The sequence below is a fragment of the Penaeus monodon genome, chromosome 6 (assembly GCF_015228065.2).
Source record: "Penaeus monodon isolate SGIC_2016 chromosome 6, NSTDA_Pmon_1, whole genome shotgun sequence".
Taxonomy (NCBI): Eukaryota; Metazoa; Arthropoda; class Malacostraca; order Decapoda; family Penaeidae; genus Penaeus; species Penaeus monodon.
The window spans coordinates 46,300,925-46,320,924 of NC_051391.1; the positions used below are offsets into that span (position 1 = coordinate 46,300,925).

Consider the following 20,000-nt stretch of genomic DNA (forward strand, 5'->3'; position numbering starts at 1 on the left):
AGGAACTGAAATCATATACTGCAACTACAAATAGGATCTGATACTCCAAAAAGCAAATACTCCTACAGTATGGTGCTCTACTTGAGTGTGTATATGACCCGCACTGCTATTAGGAGTGCAATTCCAAGAGCATATGATGCCAGTAACACACCAGTCCTCTCTATAGTCATAACTTGTATTATTTAAGCAAAGTCACAAGCAGGAATTCAAATTATAACACTAAAGGTGTAATAACTACAAACAGTGCTTAAAAACACTGGATGGAACATACCTGCATTCTTGCTGGAAGAGTCTCTGTATGTCCCATTGATAATGGCAAGCTCCATTAGCTGTCTCTTCTTGAGTTCATCTTCACCATCAGCCTATAATATTATTACTTTTTAATGAAAACTGCCAACAGAATTTCTAAAAATATAACACACGCAGAAACACCTTCAAAAACTGTCAGACTGGTCAGAACCAACATTTTAAAAGTAAACGAAAGGAAAGAAAAGAAAAGAGAAAAAGCAAATAAAAATAAAATAAAAACTAGTATATCAGATTATAAATATAAATACATAAATATATAAATAAATATATAAATAAAAATATATATAAAAAATATATATATCATATATTATAACACACACACACACACACACACACACACACACACACACACACACACACACACACACACACACACACACACACACACACACACACACACACACACACACACACACACACACACACACACACACACACACACACACACACACACACACACACCACACACACACAACACACACACACACACACACACACACACACACACACACACACACACACACACATATATAAAACAGTCAAATAACCGATAAATATCTAAACTTACTGATGGGACAAGCAGCTTTCGGATCTCTTCAATTGCCCGCTGAATTTTAAGCTTGGCTCTGTTCTCTGTGTCTTCTACAGTAATGAGAACGTGCAATTCCTCATTTAAGTGCTCCCAGTTGGGTTTGCCGCGGTTCTGCTCCTCCTGTTTCACAATTCATAAATCATTGCAGTTAATACTCTTGTCAAAAGGTTCTGAATTTTTGTAAAAATTATCCTATGAGGGCATTACCAAGGTTTACATGCAATACCACAATGACAAGCACAAAAGCAGACACATCATTATATTATCCAAACTTTAATACAGTAACAATCTGTCATCTATAACATACTTGCAGGAAGTTTTAAGAAATACAAAACTGTATTTGGTGGGTGATAACAAACACAGACAATGAACATCATAACATATTAAATACATATCTAATAAACAAGAAAACCAAATGTTACTGAAGAATATTATTCAAACTAACATCAACTTACATCCTGTTAAAATCCCTCTTCAGACAATAGTCCTGTTCCTGAGTATGCAGCATGTAATATATATCAAACAAAATATCATGATAATGTTAAGAATTTCCATTTAACTGTGTATTAAATATATGTCATAAGATAAAGAAGATGAGTAAGGAAGAGATGAGGTAGAGGAGAGAAAGTGGTAAGGTAAGAGAAAGGAGAGGGAGGGAGGGAAGGAGGGGGGAGGAGAGGGAGGGAGAGAGGAGGAGGAGGGAGGGAGGGAGGGAGGGAGGGAGGGAGGGAGGGGAGAGAGGGAAGGAGGAGGAGGAGGAGGAGGAGGAGGAGGAGGAGGAGGAGGAGGAGGGAGGAGAGAGAGAGAGAGAGGAGAGAGAGAGAGAGGAGAGAGAGAGAGAGAGAGACAGAGTGAGAGCGTGAGGGTGGCAGGCATAGATGAAAAGTGGAGTTAAAAGCTAAAAGGATTGAGACACAACAAACAACTCAAACAGTTATATTCTACAATTTAGAATAGCAAGTTTCCAGTTCTTTGTGTGCCTTGGCGAGTGAGGAGTGAGTGCCGGAGGAGGGGGGGACTAACCTTCTTCTTGTCCCGCATTGAGCCCTTCCCGCGCACCATGATCTTGCACCCAGTCTCTTGCTCTAGCTGTTTGGCCGTCATACCTCGCGGCCCAAGTATTCGACCCACGAAGTTGAACTGAAAGAAGAGAGAATTAAACAATCGTTAGATCACTCTTACTACAATGCGTGACGTGTCTTGCAACTAAGCAAAACCAAAAGCCAAGATAAGTACATCAAAGAAGCTTTCGTATAGCGTACGTGGAGAGCCAATCAGCGCACCAGGCGGTGGCGAGACGCACTTGGCCATTACGCAAAGGAAACGTCATGACGAAGAGGCCAATACCGTGTCCAGGTCAAGGAAGCGTGCCATGTATTACGTGCATGTGGGTGGCGTTTGATATGACGGGCGTCGCGAGTGTGGCAGCAGGTGTGATGGCACTTCATCTCGTGAACAGCGACAATTTTCAGTGCTACGGTGGTGGTGCTGGTGCGAGGTAGCACCGGTGGCGTCTGTCCATCTGGGCTGGGTTATTAATACACAAGCGGCGTGCGACCCAGACCCCATGCTATATATACACCCACCACCCTACCCATGCCACCCGCCGCCCAACCCGCTCCCGCCTATCAACCCATCCCACCCAACCCAAAGCTCTTCCGTCCACGAAGGCAATTCCAAGCCAGCTATTTGCCTTCGCCCTCTGCGTCCCTCTCCGCCGCCAAAAATAAGTATCCCGGACTCGAACTCTCCTTAGCGCCGCCGTCCGCTCGCCCTTCGCTGGCCTCCTCCGTGTCTAAGCGCCCGCTGCCGCCTCCAACGTAGTGTTTCGAAATCCCCTTTGCTACGTCCGCAGCCTCCTTGCTTCACCCATCTCGAACGAAGGGGGCGGCGCGGCCATGGGTGAGTCCAGGTGGGGCAGCGGGTGTGACAGCGTAGGCGTGGGTGAGCGCACCTTCTCCCCCGTCGAGTCGCTTCTACGCCTCCGCGATGTCTCACGGGACACGTCGCCACGACACGTCTCTCCTCTTGGACACTTCACAACTATGTCTCGGACGTGAAGTTTCCGCCGCCGACCTTTACCCAAAACACACGCAAGCACGCGCATTGCGTCACAAAAGCTAAACGTTAAGTCAGCTTCTTTGCTGTATGTGTGCATATGAGTGCGTGTGTGTATGTGGCTACCTGCCTGTTTTATGAAAGTGGGGAATGTCAAAGGAAAGGAACGTACACATTTTCCTCTATCTTCCTTACACAAGAGAAAGAGAAAGAGAGAGAAAGCGAGAGCGAGAGAGAGAGAGAGGGGGGGGAGAAGGAGAAGGATTGGGAGAGAGAGAGGTGGGAGGGAGGGGGGAGGAGAGAGAGGGAGGAGGAGGAGAGGGAGAGAGAGAGAGAGAGAGAGAGAGAGAGAGAGAGACTGTGTTCTACTGTGCCACGCAAACCTTGGACCCCCACCAAGGTAAACACTCGAACTCGTCATCCATGCTAAAACTAACAACTTTTTTTTTTATTTCTTTCCTCTTGATCACCTAATGAGTCAGTCACATCTGATTTTATCAACCCTCACGAGTCACAAGACCTTCCTTTGTTTTTTAGCTGAATCGTCGATCGATGCTCTACAAAACCTAGTGTTTATAAACAAATAACAGCAGCAGCATAAACAACAACAGAGTACCCTTACGTAGTGCACAAACACGCAAATTCAGAATGCAAGAGTAAACAGGAGTACGTGGATTGGGTGGGCCAGGTGGGAACGGGTGGGAGACGGGGTGCCTCGGTGCCATCAGCGCGTGCCAACGTAAACGCTCGATGCTACCTGGCGCCCTCACTCATTACAGCAAGGAAAGGGACAGGAGGAGGGGAAGCAGTAAAGAAAGGGGAAGGGGATGAGGAAGAGGAAGGGGGAGGCCGACAACGACGGAGGATAGGGGCAAAGGAGGGGGAAGGGAAAGGGATAGGGATAGGGAGAGGGAAAGGGAGACGAGAGAGAAGTGTGAGGAGAGGGAGAGAGAAGGAAGAGGGGGCTAGGCACCAGGGTCGACTTCAGCATGGCCGAAGTCGTTTGGCTTGCCAGCCGTGACTCAATTTGTGCGCGGAAATAGGTGTCATGACATGTAACAACGAAACGTACATAAAAATCAACAGGCCTGCAATCGTTTCGCATGTTAATTTAATGATGCAACCTGGTTCCTATCTGTAAGCAACCGCATGAAATAGACATATGAATCTCCGCCAAAACACAAACGTGTCAATTCCTTGAATGTTGAATAATATGGTTTGACCTTGGGGGGAGAAAAACACGGGTGTCATAGAGCAACAGCTGAATGCCTACGGCCTTGTTTACTCTCCAAACTTAAAACTTAAAACCTTAAAAATACATAACCACGCATCTTTTCATCATTCATAACCGCGCAATGCCTGGTTTCCGCGAGCAGCAGCAGCTTTCAGCATCCGAGCCGAGATAAATTTATCTTCTGGATCTGTGAAAAGTCTGAATATCAAGCCCGGTAAAAGGCGCATAAGAACCCTCCCTCCCCCCCCACCCCACCCCACCCCAGCCCCCTCTTCGGGACGCCAACCTTAATCGCGGAGGAAAGGAAGTTCGCGCCGGTGATGCAGGGTGATGCTGTCGCCGCGGGTGTGGGGCCGGGGCGAAGACGGGCGGCGTGGTGCGGAGAGTCACAGGACATCGGCAAAAAGCAGGGCGCGGGTGGAGCCACGTGCGGGGGGGGGGGGGGGCCGCACAAAAAGCTCCTCCCCCAGCAAGGCGCCACCTGGCCGGCACCACAGCGTACGCCCGCCGCAAGAAATGACATTCGGGATCGGACGAATGTGACGGAAACGCTCGCAACGCCGACGGGAAAATGAAATGCAAGCGCCTCAGGCCACAAACTCTTGGACCGGATTATTAACGCAGATCTCAAACGCGGACACTAATGCCGCCCATTGCCATATATCATGGATAAAGAATGCCATAAAATCAGAAATGAGGAATATACGTGCGTTAAATGCCACGTCAAACATTCAAAGTCACCGTAATTTCTGGAACACTTTGACAAAAAGAAAAAGATTTGCTGCGCCGACGGAGAGGCTACAAAAACAACATAATTGGACCGAGGAGAAGTGAAGGCTTCCCACGTTCACTATGCCGACTCGAGGAAGCTAACAAAAACACCCAAAGCCCAAGACTAAAAATGCGCACTTCTGACCCTGTGCCTTCACCTGCATATTTGCGACATTCTTTGCCGTGCATCTGCTTGCAAGCGCGTACTCCTGGCGAATCGCTCCTGAAAAAAAGGGAAAGGGAGAGAGAGGGAGAGTATGGGAAAAAGAGAGGGGGGAAGGGGAGGGAAAGGAGGAAAGAGAGAGAGAGAGAGAGAGGAGAGGGGAGGAGGGAGAGGAGAGGGAGAGGGAGGAGGAGAGAGGGAGAGAGAGAGAGAGAGAGAGAGAGAGAGAGAGAGAGAGAGAGAGAGAGAGAGAGAGAGAGAGAGAGAGAGAGAGAGAGAGAGAGAGAGAGAGAGAGAGAGCGGGGGGGATAGGACTATGCCTACGTTTGTGGGATCGTTATCACCTCCAACAATGGTGCCAAAATAAACAAGTTCCTCGTCAGGAATAAATTAATGAGGACGTCTTCTCTATCTCGTATCTGATCGCCATCTCAATCTCCTCAGACTCCCTTCCCAAACCATTTTCCTTTTCCCTCCTTCCTCTTTCCCCGCTTACACCTCTCTTTCTCCCCCCCCCCCCCCGTTTCCATCCCTCCTTTCACCCGCTTTCTCTCCCCTCATTCCCTCCTCCTTCCCTTCCCTTCTCTCCTCCCCTTCCCCCTTACTCTAATTCCCATCTCCCCTTTTTCTCCCTTTCTCTCTCTCTTCCCACCCTTTCACCCCTACTCCCTCTCCCCCCTTTCCCCTCTCTCTTCCCTCTCCTTTCCCCCTTCTCCCTCTCCCCCCTCTTCCCCTGCTCTCTTCTCCCTCCCCTCTTCCCCCTTTCCCTTCCCCTCCGCCGCTGCTTCCGCAGCCACCCATCCCCCCCCGCTCCCACGCCGACAGGCTCCCGACGCCATCGAGAGAGACAGGTGCGCCGTACCCTTTTTGCGGCGGTGGGGGAGGAGATGCTAATATGAAGAGGGGAGGGAGGGGAAGGAACGGCGAGGACGAGGAAAATGAGGGGGAAGACAAGGGAATTCAGGAGGAAGACAAGGAAAAGAAGGAAGAGGACCAAAAAAAGAAGAAGACTAGGGCAGTAAATATTAGGAGGAGAACAAGGAAAATAATGCAGAGGAAATGGACCCCCCACTCCACGTACCACCCTCCCCTCCCTCCCGGCCCTCACCTCCCCTCCCCACGCTCCTGCAGTACCCCCGCGCTCTCCTGGCTCTTCGTCCAAGCAGCAGCAGTGTGTTTACATCACGCCCGACGGCAGATGCATTAGAATGACCATAAACTCGGCAACCAAGGCGTTAAGTCACACCCTTGTACTGCAAGCCCACTCTTCCCTCTCCGTCGATGCTTGGAGGAGGAGGAGGGGGAAGTGGAGGAGGAAGACGAGGAGGAAGAGGAGGAAGACGAGGAGGAGGAGGAGGAGCAAGACGAGGAGGAGGAGGAGGAGGAGGAGGAGGAGGAGGAGGAGGAGGAGGAGGAGGAGGAGGAGGAGGAGGAGGAGGAGGAGGAGGAGGAGGAAAAGGAAGAGAAGGAGAAGGAAGAGAAGGAGAAGGAAGAGAAGGAGGGGGAAAAGGAGGAGGAGGAGGAGGAGGAGGAGGAGGAGGAGGAGAAGGAGGAGGAGGAGAAAATACGCGGCTTTCACTCGGCTAAGAGATTTGATTAGAAGATTTTCCCTTCGATTACAGATCACCCAGAAGGCCTCACATAGCGAGTAACAATAGCCATCCCCCCTTCCCTTCCCCCACCCCCACCCCCACCCCCACAGAAGTCGGCCTCTGCCCTGACCTTTGACGCCGTCGCTTGAGAATCGTTCGTCCTCAAGAGAAGGGAAAGGAAGAGAAGAGAAGGAAGAGAGGAGGGAGGAGGAGGGGAGGGAGGAGAGGGGAGGAGGAGGGAAGGAGGAGGAGAAAGGAGGGAGGAGAAAATAGTAAGAGATTGAGAAGGGTTGGCGAGTAAGGAAGAGAGGAGGGTAAGAGGAGTAGAAGAGTAGAGAGTCGGACCCAGAGAGAGAGAAGATGGACGATGAGAGAGGTTAGAGAGAGGGGAGAGGAGAGGAGAGGGAGGAGGAGAGGGAGAGTAGAGAGAAGAGAGGGAGAGGAGAGGGAGAGGAGAGGAGAAGAAGAGAGAGAGGAGGGAGAGAGAGAGAGAAGAGAAGAAGAGAGAGAGAGGAGGGAGAGAGGGAGAGGAGAGGGAGAGAGAGGAGAGAGAGAGAGAGAGAGAGAGAGAGAGAGAGAGAGAGAGAGAGAGAGAGAGAGAGAGAGAAATCAGACCGAAAGGGAGAAGCGAAAGAGGTGTCATTTCGGGACAACTAGAATGTATTACATACAGAAAGAAAGACCAGTATCTCTAGCATGCTTGGACGTAAAGATGTTAAGACAGGCTGCTTCGCCTGTGTGGCGAGAATGACAAGTCTCGCTCTCTTTTTCTCTTTCTCTTTTTTCTCTCTCTCTACCTCTCTCACCCATTTTCTCTCTCTATGTCATCTTTGCACTGAATTGTCAAACTGATGCGCTGGTGTCACACAGTAAGCTGAAGTGTCTCTTACGATTCCGTATGGAGGGCAGGGCGCCCCTACAAGGCAGCGTAACAAATAACAAAAGGCCGCACGTTTATGGCAGCGCGAGATGAGACTACGAATAAAAAGCCAGAGCCGATCAAAGGATAACGTCCCCGCCATCAAGGGCAGCCCAGCCTCCCCCCCCTCACGCAGACGAGGCACCAGCGCCTTCCATTTGAGGGAACGCGTGGGATCGCCTGTCCGGGCCTGGCGCTAACCCGCTGAGTTTTATGGGGCGGCAGCTCCTTTGAGCACCGACTACAAATTTCAATTCGGGGAAGAGCCGACCCTCGCGGGGAGTTGATCCACACACCTCTGCAGTCACGAAGAGTCGAGGCCTCCCTCTGGCCGGCGGCTGGGCACCAAGCCACGCCTCCGCGAAGGCCTCCTCGCCCCTTGCGTTCCCGCTCCTGAACGGGTATGATCTTACGCCCAGGTACCGACGAAGGGCGGTTTCAGCGCTATCCAGACAGATTGATAAATAAATAGATAGAGTGAGAAAGAGAGAGAGAGAGAGAGAGAGGGGAGAGAGAGAGGGAGAGGGGAGAGGGGAGAGAGAGAGGAGAGAGAGGGGAGAGAGAGAGGAGAGAGAGAGAGAGAGAGGAGAGAGAGGGGAGAGAGAGAGGAGAGAGAGAGGAGAGAGAGAGGGGAGAGAGAGAGGAGAGAGAGAGTAGAGGAGAGGAGAGGGGGGAAAGAGAGAGAGAGATTTGAGAGGGAGAGAGGAGAGAGGGAGAGAGAGAGAGAGAGAGGAGGAGAGAGAAACAGGGAGAGAAGGAGAGAGAGAGAGGAGGAGAGAGAGAGGAGAGGGGAGGGAGAGAGAGAGAGGGAGAGGGAGAGAGAGAGAGAGCAGCAGCATGTAAACATCCAACAGAAACAAAAATAATTCAAACTGCAAGACGGCCGTGAATGCACACCCGCCTCTCCCCAGACGCACAAGCACGGCAAGGAGGTCGCCGGAGCCGCTCGCTCCCATCCCTACTATCAGCGAATTAATGTCTGTCAAGTTCTTATCTCCGCCAAGGTCGCGAAAGTCCTTAAAGTTCCGTCCGGATGGCCAGGTACCCCGGGTAAGGTACGTGCGTCACAAGCCAAGCACTAATGGAGGAGGCGAGCTTGGGTCGTTCGTCCATTACCTTCTGCTGCTCGACAAAGGGCACCGAGCACTCAGCCGCGGCCACAGCAGAGAAACGACAGTTATGTCTGCTAGGCACTGTATAAACGCCCTGACAGTTGTCTTTGTAAGCCGACGTTACTTACTAATGAAAACAAATTTCGATCAGCCACAAGGCCTCCCTCGGGCAGCGGCGGCGGCGAGGCCAGACAATGAGATAATGCCCGCGTTAAGATGTTGGCAGCGGAGGCAACCCTAGGCCTATCGCCCGTCGGGACGCTGCCGCAGCCAGCGCAGCGCCTTTTAGGGTAAACCTTCGTTCCTCTCACGAAGGGGAACACGCGATGTAGGTTAGAAGAAAGGCGGCGGCTCCTTATCTCTCCGCCTGCTTCTTTATGGAGTCCGCGTGGGTCCGGATCCCGGAGCGAACGGGAGCGACGAAAACGACGTGATTCCGGCGACATCCATCATTCTGTCCGTCGTTAAGGCGATATCAGCCACATCTCCGGGACGATGTGGATTTAAAACCTGTTCCTAAGGCTTACGTCGAGCCAAATTGGTTTCGAAATCCACCGGCATCTTTAACATCTGCTCGCCGGTGATGAAACAACCTGATGATCAGCTATTACGCAGAAAAAGAAAAAAAAAAGAAAAGAAAAAAAAAGAAAAAAAAATCAAGCAAGGAGGAATTACAACATAAGTGAAAACGTAATCATGGAGGTGTGAATGTGCGAGAGTACCTCGCCATTTTCACTCGGTTTCTCGGTCATCTTGAAATCAAAAGTTACAATGGCACTCTCGCGATGCACTGGGCTAAGCATGACGCGGCTGGAAACATTACAGCGGGACGTAATGAGTTGTGTCCACTGTTCTCACGCTTGAGCTCAACCATGAAACGCTCATGTGATCTGCTTCATCTACTTACAAATCGTCCACGGAATGACACGTTTGGGAGCAGGCAGAGCCACACCAGCAGCTTGTCTGAACAGAGGAGCAGCCTGCACTTGCACAACACCCACCCACGCGCGAGCGGGCGAAATACCGGCCTTTCGAAGTGTCGGCTAAGGTGCTGTACGCTACACCTGTAACTTCTATTTCTAATTTGATATCTACCGTTACCCCAATCTCCCTCTCTATCTCTAACCTGCCTCTACCTCTACCCTACTACTCTTGACTCTACGCTATTCTCCCCTACCCTACCTTACCCTACTCTACCCTACCCTACCCTACCCTACCCTCCCAACCCTACCCTACTCTATCCTACCCTACCTTACCTTATCTTACCCTACCCTATCTATCCCCTCCCCTATCCATACCTTCCCCTATCCATCCCCTCCCCTCCCTTCCCATTTTCGTTACAGCTACGCATGATCACACCGAGATACCCAACACCTGAAGGGTGAAAAGGGTACATGTAGGGGTAGAATAAGGGAGGAGGGTATAGGGCTAAGATACGGCCTTGTCGTACAGCAGCTGCACGTAAGATTGAACTTGAATCAGGGCCTCTCAATTCATCACTCCGACCATGGAGATAATGCGTAAAAAAATATAAATTACCCGAGCGTTGGCGAGACGTAAGGGCAGGAGCGCACGTAATTGTGGTGGTAACGAGCATAAATTAAGATGATGAGCGAGGGCTGATGAGACGGCAGGCGGGGGGAGGGGGGGGGGAGAGAGAGACAAGAGGCTCTGTCTGGGAGGGGGGATTGGGTGCATGGGGGGGGGGGGTTAGGTGGCACGATCCGGAGGGTCAAGATAATATCAAAACCAATGAGGATCTCACTACCGTAACGCTTTCTGTCGCCTCCGATTCGGAGTGTGGCGGACTCATTACACTTAGTCGGGCCGTTTTTTAACACTTGGCGCGAGGGGAGGGGAATAAATGCGAGGCAAAGGGGAGGGTTAAAGCAGGAGGGACGGACTGGCTTGGAGAGTGAAAAACGGAGAGGGGGAGGGAGGGAAGAATGGAGAGACGATAGAGGGAGAGAGAGGGAGGGAGGGAGGGAGGGAGGGAGGGAGGAGGGAGGGAGGGAGGGAGGGAGGGAGGGAGGGAGGGAGGGAGAGAGAGAGAGAGAGAGAGAGAGAGAGAGAGAGAGAGAGAGAGAGAGAGAGAGAGAGAGAGAGAGAGAGAGAGAGAGAGAGAGAGAGAGAGAGAGGGGGGGGGGGGGGGGGAGATGAAGGAAAACAGAGGAAAAGGGAGAGGAGAGGGAGAAGGAATGGGAGCGGGAGATAGAGAAAGGGTGGGAGGAGGGCTAAAAGGGAGGAAGGGAAAGGAGTCTGCTCAAACCTACGCAGTCCAGGGGGGCAGGACAGCCCCGGGTAGACGTGTGGCAGGCTCACACCACAGCCGTCGTGTGCTTGCGGTGTGGCCAAGCATTTAGCCAGGTCCCGGATATGGCCTTCCTGATCGCAAGCTTAAGACGTCCAGAAAGAGGGAGACTCGCCCGGACGATGCCCGTTCCTGCCGCACTCGGAAGGCCCTTCGGTCAGGGGCGCCGTTCGGACAAGCCCTGGGCAACCCTGCCAGCGCCCGACCTCCGTCAACTTGAACTCGCCAGGGGACAGGCGACGTGGACAGCAAGCGGCCAAGGTGACGCTCAGCTGGGATCACTGCGAGGCATGTGGGCGGCGGGGGTAGGACACAGCCAGCTGGAGGGAGCCAGGCCGTGTTGATGTAGGAATCCCACCGAGAGCTGTGCGGCGCCACCCCGGGACCCCCTGCCCCTCCGCCAATCCTGACACGTGGACACGTCACCACGACAGCCAGCCGCCCCCGGCCCCTCGCACACGACGGCGACGTCACCTGTCCTCGCCCTTCCCTGGCTGTCCTGAGCAGCGGCACTCTCCTCATCCTCGCAGGGCAGAGCACCACGGCGACGGGGCCCGCGGGCCTTCCCTCTTCTCCGCTTCTTTACGGGATGTGTTGACGGAGAAGTAAAACCGCCGCGATTCTTCCCTGAGAAGTGTGTCCGGGGAGGCCTTCGTGACGAGAGCGCTTCAACGCCCACGCAGCGGCAACACGTGCTATTCAAACGACCGTGCAAGGCGCCCAAAGGGGGCTCCATCCGCCCTCGGATCGCTCCCAGCGTGCGCCACAAGCCAAACGACCGCAGCAGCCACATGCCTGACAGTACTCTGCAATTTGCCCTTACAATTACCTATCGCATCGCACTTACAACTAATAAGGGAAAGCTGACAGCCCGCCGACGTCAACAAAACCCCAACATTTGCCTCTATGCTATGTGCCCCTCAAGTACTTGTCAAGTGCCGCCGCATATCGCCATTCCCTCGCGCGCTTGTCTCGACGTCTGCGGGTCTACGCGCTCATGGCGGTCCTCTGCGCCCCGACTCGTAAAGGGTTTACGCGGAATCAGAGTCACGGCGAATGAAAAATACTAGGGCGGAGAGTGCGGATGCGGCGAGTCGTCGCAGTGGCAAGGAAGATGATAGTAGTCTGCTGCACCTCTGATGCCCCGAGAGAATGACAACCTGGGCATTAGGAGAAGGTCAGGTGGAACGTGAAACGCCTAATTTTATCAAAATTGCAACCTCACCAGCTCGTACTTAACAACTCTTACGTAAAAACTTATTAGTGGCATGCTTTTCCTACGGCGCTGACAATGCCAGTCACTGGAGCATAACTTTACAAGGACAACAAGGAAGTTTCCACCGGGCAGTACGGGAGATCCTGGGACAAAGCAAGCCGGTTTCCCTCTTTCTCTTCGGGTCGCCCATGGCCTCCAAGAGGGAATATTAGTTAAGCTAAGCGGCGCAACTGAAGTGTCGACAGCGGATCACCACACTGGCACAAAAAAAGTTAAGAGAAGGAAAGGTCCCTACAGAAACTTACTTTCGCAGCTGCCACTGCAGGCTTGCAAAAAATGGTAACAATCGCGGTTGGCTTTCCGAGAGCAAGAGTAATAGCATGGGAACCTTTGATAATTGACGTCCCACAAAACATACAGTCGTCCTCCTCCCAAGCGCACAGGATCTCAGGAACAAAACGTAAAAATGTCTTTCGCCAAAAACATTTGAATTATATTTACATGACGATAAAAAGCGCATGCCTTCCTCCCTCTGTTTTCCTTGGTGGAGGCCACGCGCTGCCACACGGCCGCGTCTCCTCACCCCCCAGCTGTACTCCGACAAAGAGCGAAACAAAGACATGTCGCGAGCCAACTCTCCTCCCCCTCTGGCAGGAGGACCAACGCCACTACAAGCAACTGTCCACAGGATTTCGTTTGGTTCTCGAAAGCTTACGCAACATCACCAACGTTACGGTGACAAATGCAGAAAATCCATGAATGGAGGCGATTGATTTCACCAAATCAAGATCTGCAACTGACGCATCGCGACGCTCAATTCTCGTCGGAATTAGATGAAGACTGAGCAACGAAAAGCGCCAATTATATCTTTCTTTGTGACTTTTTCCGTAGTTTTTTTTCTGCACATCTCCACAGTCGAACGCTCGATCGCCGGTCAAACGGCATGTTACCAGAGCATATTCCACGACGAAAGCGATATCACAGCGAACCCCATCTTCAAGCCGCGAGTCAAACGGGCAAATCACATGAACGTTCGGAGGGAAAGGGGGTGCCCAGAAAAGAAATAAAATACGAATAAATAAATAAATAAATGACAAAAAAAAATAAAATAAAGCCAGGGAAAAAAACACAATGAGAAATAAAGACAACTTCTAGACAAAGAAGCGCGAGTGACCATCCTTGCGCCGCTCACGAAATTTTGGCGGTTTGAGACCACCTGACGGAAGCAACGCGCCAGTCTCGAGCCGGAGGTCAAACCAAGAGGGAAGGCGAAAACTGAACTCCCACGAACGAGAGGAAAACAGTACGAGTGTCAGCCCAGGGCAAAAATCCACGCTGCCACACAAGCACGGCGGACGAGCAACGTCATGAACACAGACGCCGTGATTGACGGCTGGGGCACGAGTAGGGGAAGGGCCGGGGGGGGGCGGGGGCGGGGGCGGGGGTGGAAGCTGGTTAACTCATCAGGAAGCTGGGCGAGGAAGAGGTAGTGGAGGAGGAGGAGGAGGAGGAGGAGGAGGAGGAGGAGGAGGAGGAGGAGGAGGAGGAGGAGGAGGAGGAGGAGGTTGTGGAGAAGCAGGGGGTAGAGTGGAAGTAGGAGGAGGAAAGATTTTTGTGTATGTGTATGTGTATGTGTATCTGTGTGTGTGTGTGTGTGTGTGTGTGTGTGTGTGTGTGTGTGTGTGTGTGTGTGTGTGTGTGTGTGTGTGAGAGTGAGGAGTGAGTGAGTGAGTGAGGAGTGAGTGAGCAGGCGAATGAGTGAGTGAGTGATGAGGAGGAGGAGATGAGGAGAGAGGAGAGAGGAGAGAGAGAGAGAGAGAGAGAGAGAGAGAGAAGGGAGAGAGAGGAGAGGGAGGAGGGAGAGGGAGAGGGAGCGGGAGGGAGAGGGAGGGGGAGGGGGAGAGAGAGAGAGAGGACTTATCACCAGCACTTGTCACCGCCAGCGCCGCCGCCGCCCCAGCCACGAGCATGACGACCCCCGAGGTTCTCATGACAGACTCAGCTGCCGAAGGACGTTCCCACACTGTCGCCATTACCGTGCAGGTCCGCGTTCCGCCATGAACTTCACTCGCGTGCAAGCGCTTCCCTCGCAACGAACGACATAATCGCAGAAGACGTAATCTCTCGCTGATGACATAGCGACTCACTTTCGATCCAGCTGATTATCCGACCCGATTTCGAATGCACTTTTTTCCCCCTTTTCTCGTATTATCCGGCATCGGTTCTTCGCCTAGGGCAGCGCTAAGTGACACCCGGAAGATAGCAAACGGCTCCGGAACACCCGACTTCTGCCGACACTCCTTGTGAAGTCTTTTTGCTTGGCGGTGGCGGCGGCGGCGAAAAAGCTTGCACTCCAACTCTGGACTATATGCTTATTTTAAACCGCCTACAATAACTTAACAAAATAAACAACTGAATGAATAACGCCGCTGTACGAGGTATTCAACTGGACCGCGCTCTGCCAATAGTCGTCACCAAATATCACGTGAGCCAAGTAGTTCAGCCAACGGCAACAGCTGAACGGACGAGGTTTCTGAAGCGTCCTGCACGAGGACCGAAAGGAAAAAAAAAACTCTCATCAGCCTCTTATTCTCTCTCTCTTTCTCTCTCTCTCACTCATTCCCTCTCTCTCTCTCTCATTCCCTCTCTCTCTCACTCATTCCCTCTCTCTCTCTCTCTCTCTCATTCCCTCTCTCTCTCTCATTCCCTCTCTCTCTCTCATTCCCTCTCTCTCTCTCTCTCTCTCTCTCATTCCCTCTCTCTCTCTCTCATCCTCTCTCTCTCTCTCTCATTCCCTCTCCCTCTCTCATTCCCTCTCTCTCTCTCTCTCATTCCCTCTCTCTCTCTCATTCCCTCTCTCTCTCTCTCTCTCATTCCCTCTCTCTCTCTCTCATTCCCTCTCTCTCTCTCATTCCCTCTCTCTCCCTCTCTCATTCCCCCTCTCCCTCTCACAGACCCTAAACGGGATCGCGTGCATGCCCGTTTCGCCCGAACGTTTGCATCCTGTTTCGGCGCGTGTTGGGGCGGCGAGCGGAATGCGAATCGGAGCAGCGGCGTAGGTGGACATGTGCGTGAACTCGGGCACAGGTGGCATGGTGCCATTGGAACTTGGCATCAGGTATGTGGTAATGCAGGCCAACACCCGCCTCACTACCGCCCTGGTAAACACTTACACATGTACGTGCGTACATACACACACACACACACACACACACACACACACACACACACACACACACACACACACACACACACACACACACACACACACACACACACGCTCCGGGTTGCGGCTCTTTTCGCTTTCCGTCTGCTGTGGTCTGGCGTTGCTTTGCCTTAATGGTCGCGCATAATTATTCCAATTATGTAAGAAAATAAACCGCAAGGAAAACGCGATGAAAAACAAGTGAAAACACGTTAAAAAAAGTGAAAACGCCAGAAAACAAGCGAGAGGACCCGTGTTTTGTTGCAGTTTCGTTATAACCTTTTCTGCTATTATGATTACTCTGACATTTAGCCGAATCGTAAATCAATGCAATTGCCCAAAGACAATTAGCATCATCATCATCAACAATGATGATGCAAATAATCAAAATGACAAATATCATCATTACAATAATAATAATAACGATAACGATTACAATAACGATAATAATAATAAAATCACCATGACGAACAGCAATAAAAAATAACAACTTCACGCCATTTCGCAACTCTCGAAAGCACAGGCGGCCCCACCAACCCCGAGGACGCACTCATCTCGGCATCTCTGCGAGCTTGTCAATAAGGCTGGACTATTCCTGATGACAAGGTATAAGGTACACGGTACATGAGGGAACCTGTTTGTCCCAGTTACGCCTCTCTCTAATTACATGGTGTACACAGTTTCATAAAAAGGGTTCCGAAAGCCGTTACTTAACCCCTCGGCTGTCGGTCTTACAACCGCTTTCTCAATTTACATAAACAAATAACTATAACATATAATGATGATGATAATAATTACTATTATAATAAATATTATTGCTATTATTATTTTAAATATTATTATTATTACTAATATTACTATTATTATTATAAAACAATGATGATGATGATGATGATATCATAACAATAACAATAACAGTAATAATAACATCATCATCAACAACAACCGCAATACCAAAATAACCTACAAAAAATAAAATAAAACTGCAAGCGGTCCATCCTATAAAACCCAAAAATACAGAAAAAATTGAAGGGGGATAAAGGACAGCTGCAGGTGAAGCCATGGACGTTAATTCCCCGATTCTTACTATAGCTAATGAAATGATACTACTGACGGTGACAATATTTACAGCCTAAGCATTTAATTTCCTCCGATTTCCATTTGTTTAGGAACCTTCCACGCCCGGCTACGCTCTCGGTAAACGATTTCTCCGTGGGGAAGATGGCGGACTTAAAAAAAAAAAAAAAAGGAATTGGATCTCCACGTTTATCTGACGGACGGATGGACCTGCCGTGCGTATTCGTGTGAGCAGGCGGGGCCAGGGGCGTCGGCGAGTGCCAGGCCTCCGTCACCCACCTGGCGGGCGCGGCCGTCGGACTTTCTCGCGTAAATGTTTAGACGGCATCGCACCCGCACCTGGCACTCCCGCCCTTCGAATGGCTAACATAAATACTCCTTTTCAAGAGCTTTATTGCCGGGTCGATGTCAGGACTTAAGATTAATACGTTCTCGTGGAACATTCTACATTTATTCGTACTCACTCACATCTACTTGCGCCTGGACTAAGGACAACAACATACCTGGAATGACAAAGAAAAAAGATCTATTAGACAGGTGGTCTTTCATGGACTGAAAATGATCAATATCACCAAGACAAAAGAAGATGCGATAGAAGTGTATAGTATATTATCATTTCCTTCTCATTTCCTGTACATTCTGCCAATTCCTCTTTTGCTCCCTTTTCCTTTCCCGTTTCACTACTGCCTGTTTTCCTTTCCTATTTCACTGTGTCCCCTTCCGAATCTCACATAACACACGATACTTTTGTATATGAAGTACCATCTACAGAATTTACAGCAGCATAAAATTTGGGGATGAGGATGCTGGAAACCGTATGCAAATTACTTTAATGAAAGTAAATGGGCGATTTAACGTAATTAGCATAATTTGGCCAGCTGATGAGGGAAATCTGTGACAGTGATGAAAGGACCGCTGGAAACTTCTCCGACGTTGGGCGCTCCCAAATGTACCATGAATTCTTACTAATGGTAATGCCAAACTAATGATGTATTTTCGTGGAATGCTTGGGTCCGACCAGTGCATTACCAAACCTATTGTAAAAGTATGAGTAAACAAAATCATCTGATAACATAAAGATGAGTGTTTCGTCTGCCGAGATACTTCACGAAACTCTCTCTTTCCTTATCACATCAGTCAACAAGAAATGCCCAAAAGAAGCGCTCCTGTGTGGACGCAACGTGAAAAAGGCAAACTCTTCCACGGCTCCCTTAATACAGGGAATAAACATGAGACTTTCATCCCATATTCGGGAAATCTGAAGGAGCTGACGGGTCGCTTCTGTGGCGCCTCTCGCATAAACAGCAGCGTCCTCGCCCGAGTCTAGGATTACTTTCCCGGAGAAGCGATTTCGGGCATTGCAAAGGACCATTGCGAGGAACGCACAAATTCCAAAGGTTGCTGTATATTCGCTTCCTCGTTTTCACCCACGTATGACAAATTCTTCCGAGGTTCGGGACAAAAACAATCTTCGACATTTCTCCAATGTGTAATTCAAGCTTGCTATGGCCGGATCAACACGACACATCAGTCGGCTGTTAATAAACCGGTAAAACGGACTGTCAATTAAGAATCTGTAAAATACATTACCAAGGTACTTGGCAGTACGTCGGTAGTTTGGCGTTTATCGGAATGGCACGGTTGGCAGGGACAAGGGACGGGGGGGGGGGGGGGGCATGGTTATGAGCGGGAGCAGGCAAAGAATGCAAATGCAGGCAGAGAGGACTGAAACGGGGACGACAAAGGCAAGGGGTCACACAAGCAGAAAATGGCAGACGCAAGGGAAGTCAGGAGCTGGTAAAAGACAAAGGCCAAGATATAGCAGGCAGAAAAAGGACAAAGGGAGGGCAGGGAAGCGGCAGGGGATGGTCGAGTCAGGTGAGGTAATAGTGCAGGGGAGGGCAGAGGCAGGCGAGGACAAGGCAAGGAAGACGGGGGGAGGCGGAGATAGGGGGCGCCTGCCGGCCACATGATCATCAAGAACAGGTTGAGCTGAATGAAGGCGGCGAGGGAGAGGGGGGAGGGGTGCGGGACTTGAAGGCTGAGCGGGTGGGCGGAAGACTGGGAAAGCTGAGTCAGGTGTTGGGTTCGGAGTTGAGGAGTTGCCTCCGAGAAGGTGCGTCTGCATCGAACACGAACTTCGGGAGGCCGTGCCCGTATTGTCCATCAGGGAACGCCCTTGATAACAATTTATGGGAAGCGCCGCCCCCACCCCATACAAGGAGCGGAGGTGCCATATGACGTCATAAGAGGTCGAAGGCACGCTAAGGCGCGAGCAACGTGCGTTATGTTCTTGCAGAGGAAACTTTACGTGATGAAGATGACTTCCGCAGGGGCAGAGGTCGCACAACATTGAAGTAATGGCCACAGTTAGGTTTTCTTTAACAGATGTTGAGACGCGCGCCACGACGGGTGGCCAGCTGCCCGCGGCCATGACGCTCCCACACATACACACACTCACACAAACGAACGCACCGACAAACAAACATACACATCAACCCACTCACGCTACACCTGCAACACTCGTTTACTCCTCGCCAGGCCAGCACAGGAACGACGCTCTGTGGCTGCATCTCCTGCATTGGTCAGCAATACAGGGGGAGGGAGGGAGGGCGGGGGTCGACCTTGTGGAGGCCCCGACAAGGTAAACGGCCGTGGGGGCGTAGACGGCCGCCTCCCTACCCCAGCCCCCGCCCGCGCTCGCACACACCACTCGCGCTGAGGTTATCATCAATGGCAAGAAATGTCGAAGCATGAAACCGCAAAACGTCGGCGCTCCCAGCAAAGGGAGCCGAGGGAGGCGGGTGAGCCGAGCGTAAGCCCAGCAACAATCCCGACACGACTTTGCGTGGTGAGCAGAGGCGCCGGGAAGTCGTCCACGGGATCCGGAGCGAGGGGCCGAGTCGTCCCATTACACCCTGGGGCCAGTGAGTGTGCCCAGCCTCATTTGTATGAGAAAGGCGGCCGAACTTCCACCTGCGTTAAGCAATAAATCATACTCCAAGACACAAGGACACGGAATAAATTTCTTAGGGGGAATGCAAACAAGATCTAGCTGGTCCATTTATGCCTTTCAGAGTAGTCCTACTGCACTGTCCTCAAACGTCTGCCTCACCGTCCCTCGACAATGCCAGGCAAAATTTCCGCGTCGGAATCGCCCCCGCAGCATCCCGCCAGGTATTGCTCTCGCCGTCACTCAACGCGTCAGTCACCATGGCAACACCCACTTCATCTCCCTCTCAAAACCTCTTCAAATCCTCCCGCAGTTTCGCGTAACGTGACTGACAAATGCCCATCGCCAAATTTGGAAGAGATCGAAGGAATGTTACTTAGAAGAGCGTGGCTGGCTCGGACGGGGAATGAAGGGCTGCAGGACAAAACAAGGAGAAAGAGGCGGTTGCAAGGGTTGCAGGACAAACCAAGGAGGAAGAGACGGTTGCA

The 20,000-nt window shown here is 51.2% G+C and overlaps 1 protein-coding gene across 2 annotated transcripts in view; it reads right to left on the bottom strand.

Moving 5' to 3' along the window:
- The window catches only part of LOC119574581 (protein held out wings-like), a 123,933-nt gene that overhangs the window by 11,433 nt on the left and 92,500 nt on the right, over positions 1-20,000 (bottom strand). For both annotated transcript variants that reach the window (XM_037921874.1, XM_037921875.1), the window contains exons 3-5: positions 1,925-2,041; positions 878-1,021; positions 272-362 (exon numbers count right to left, since the gene is read on the bottom strand). In XM_037921874.1, coding sequence (XP_037777802.1) covers positions 272-362; positions 878-1,021; positions 1,925-2,041 — 352 coding nt within the window. The remainder of the gene's footprint in view (positions 1-271; positions 363-877; positions 1,022-1,924; positions 2,042-20,000) is intronic.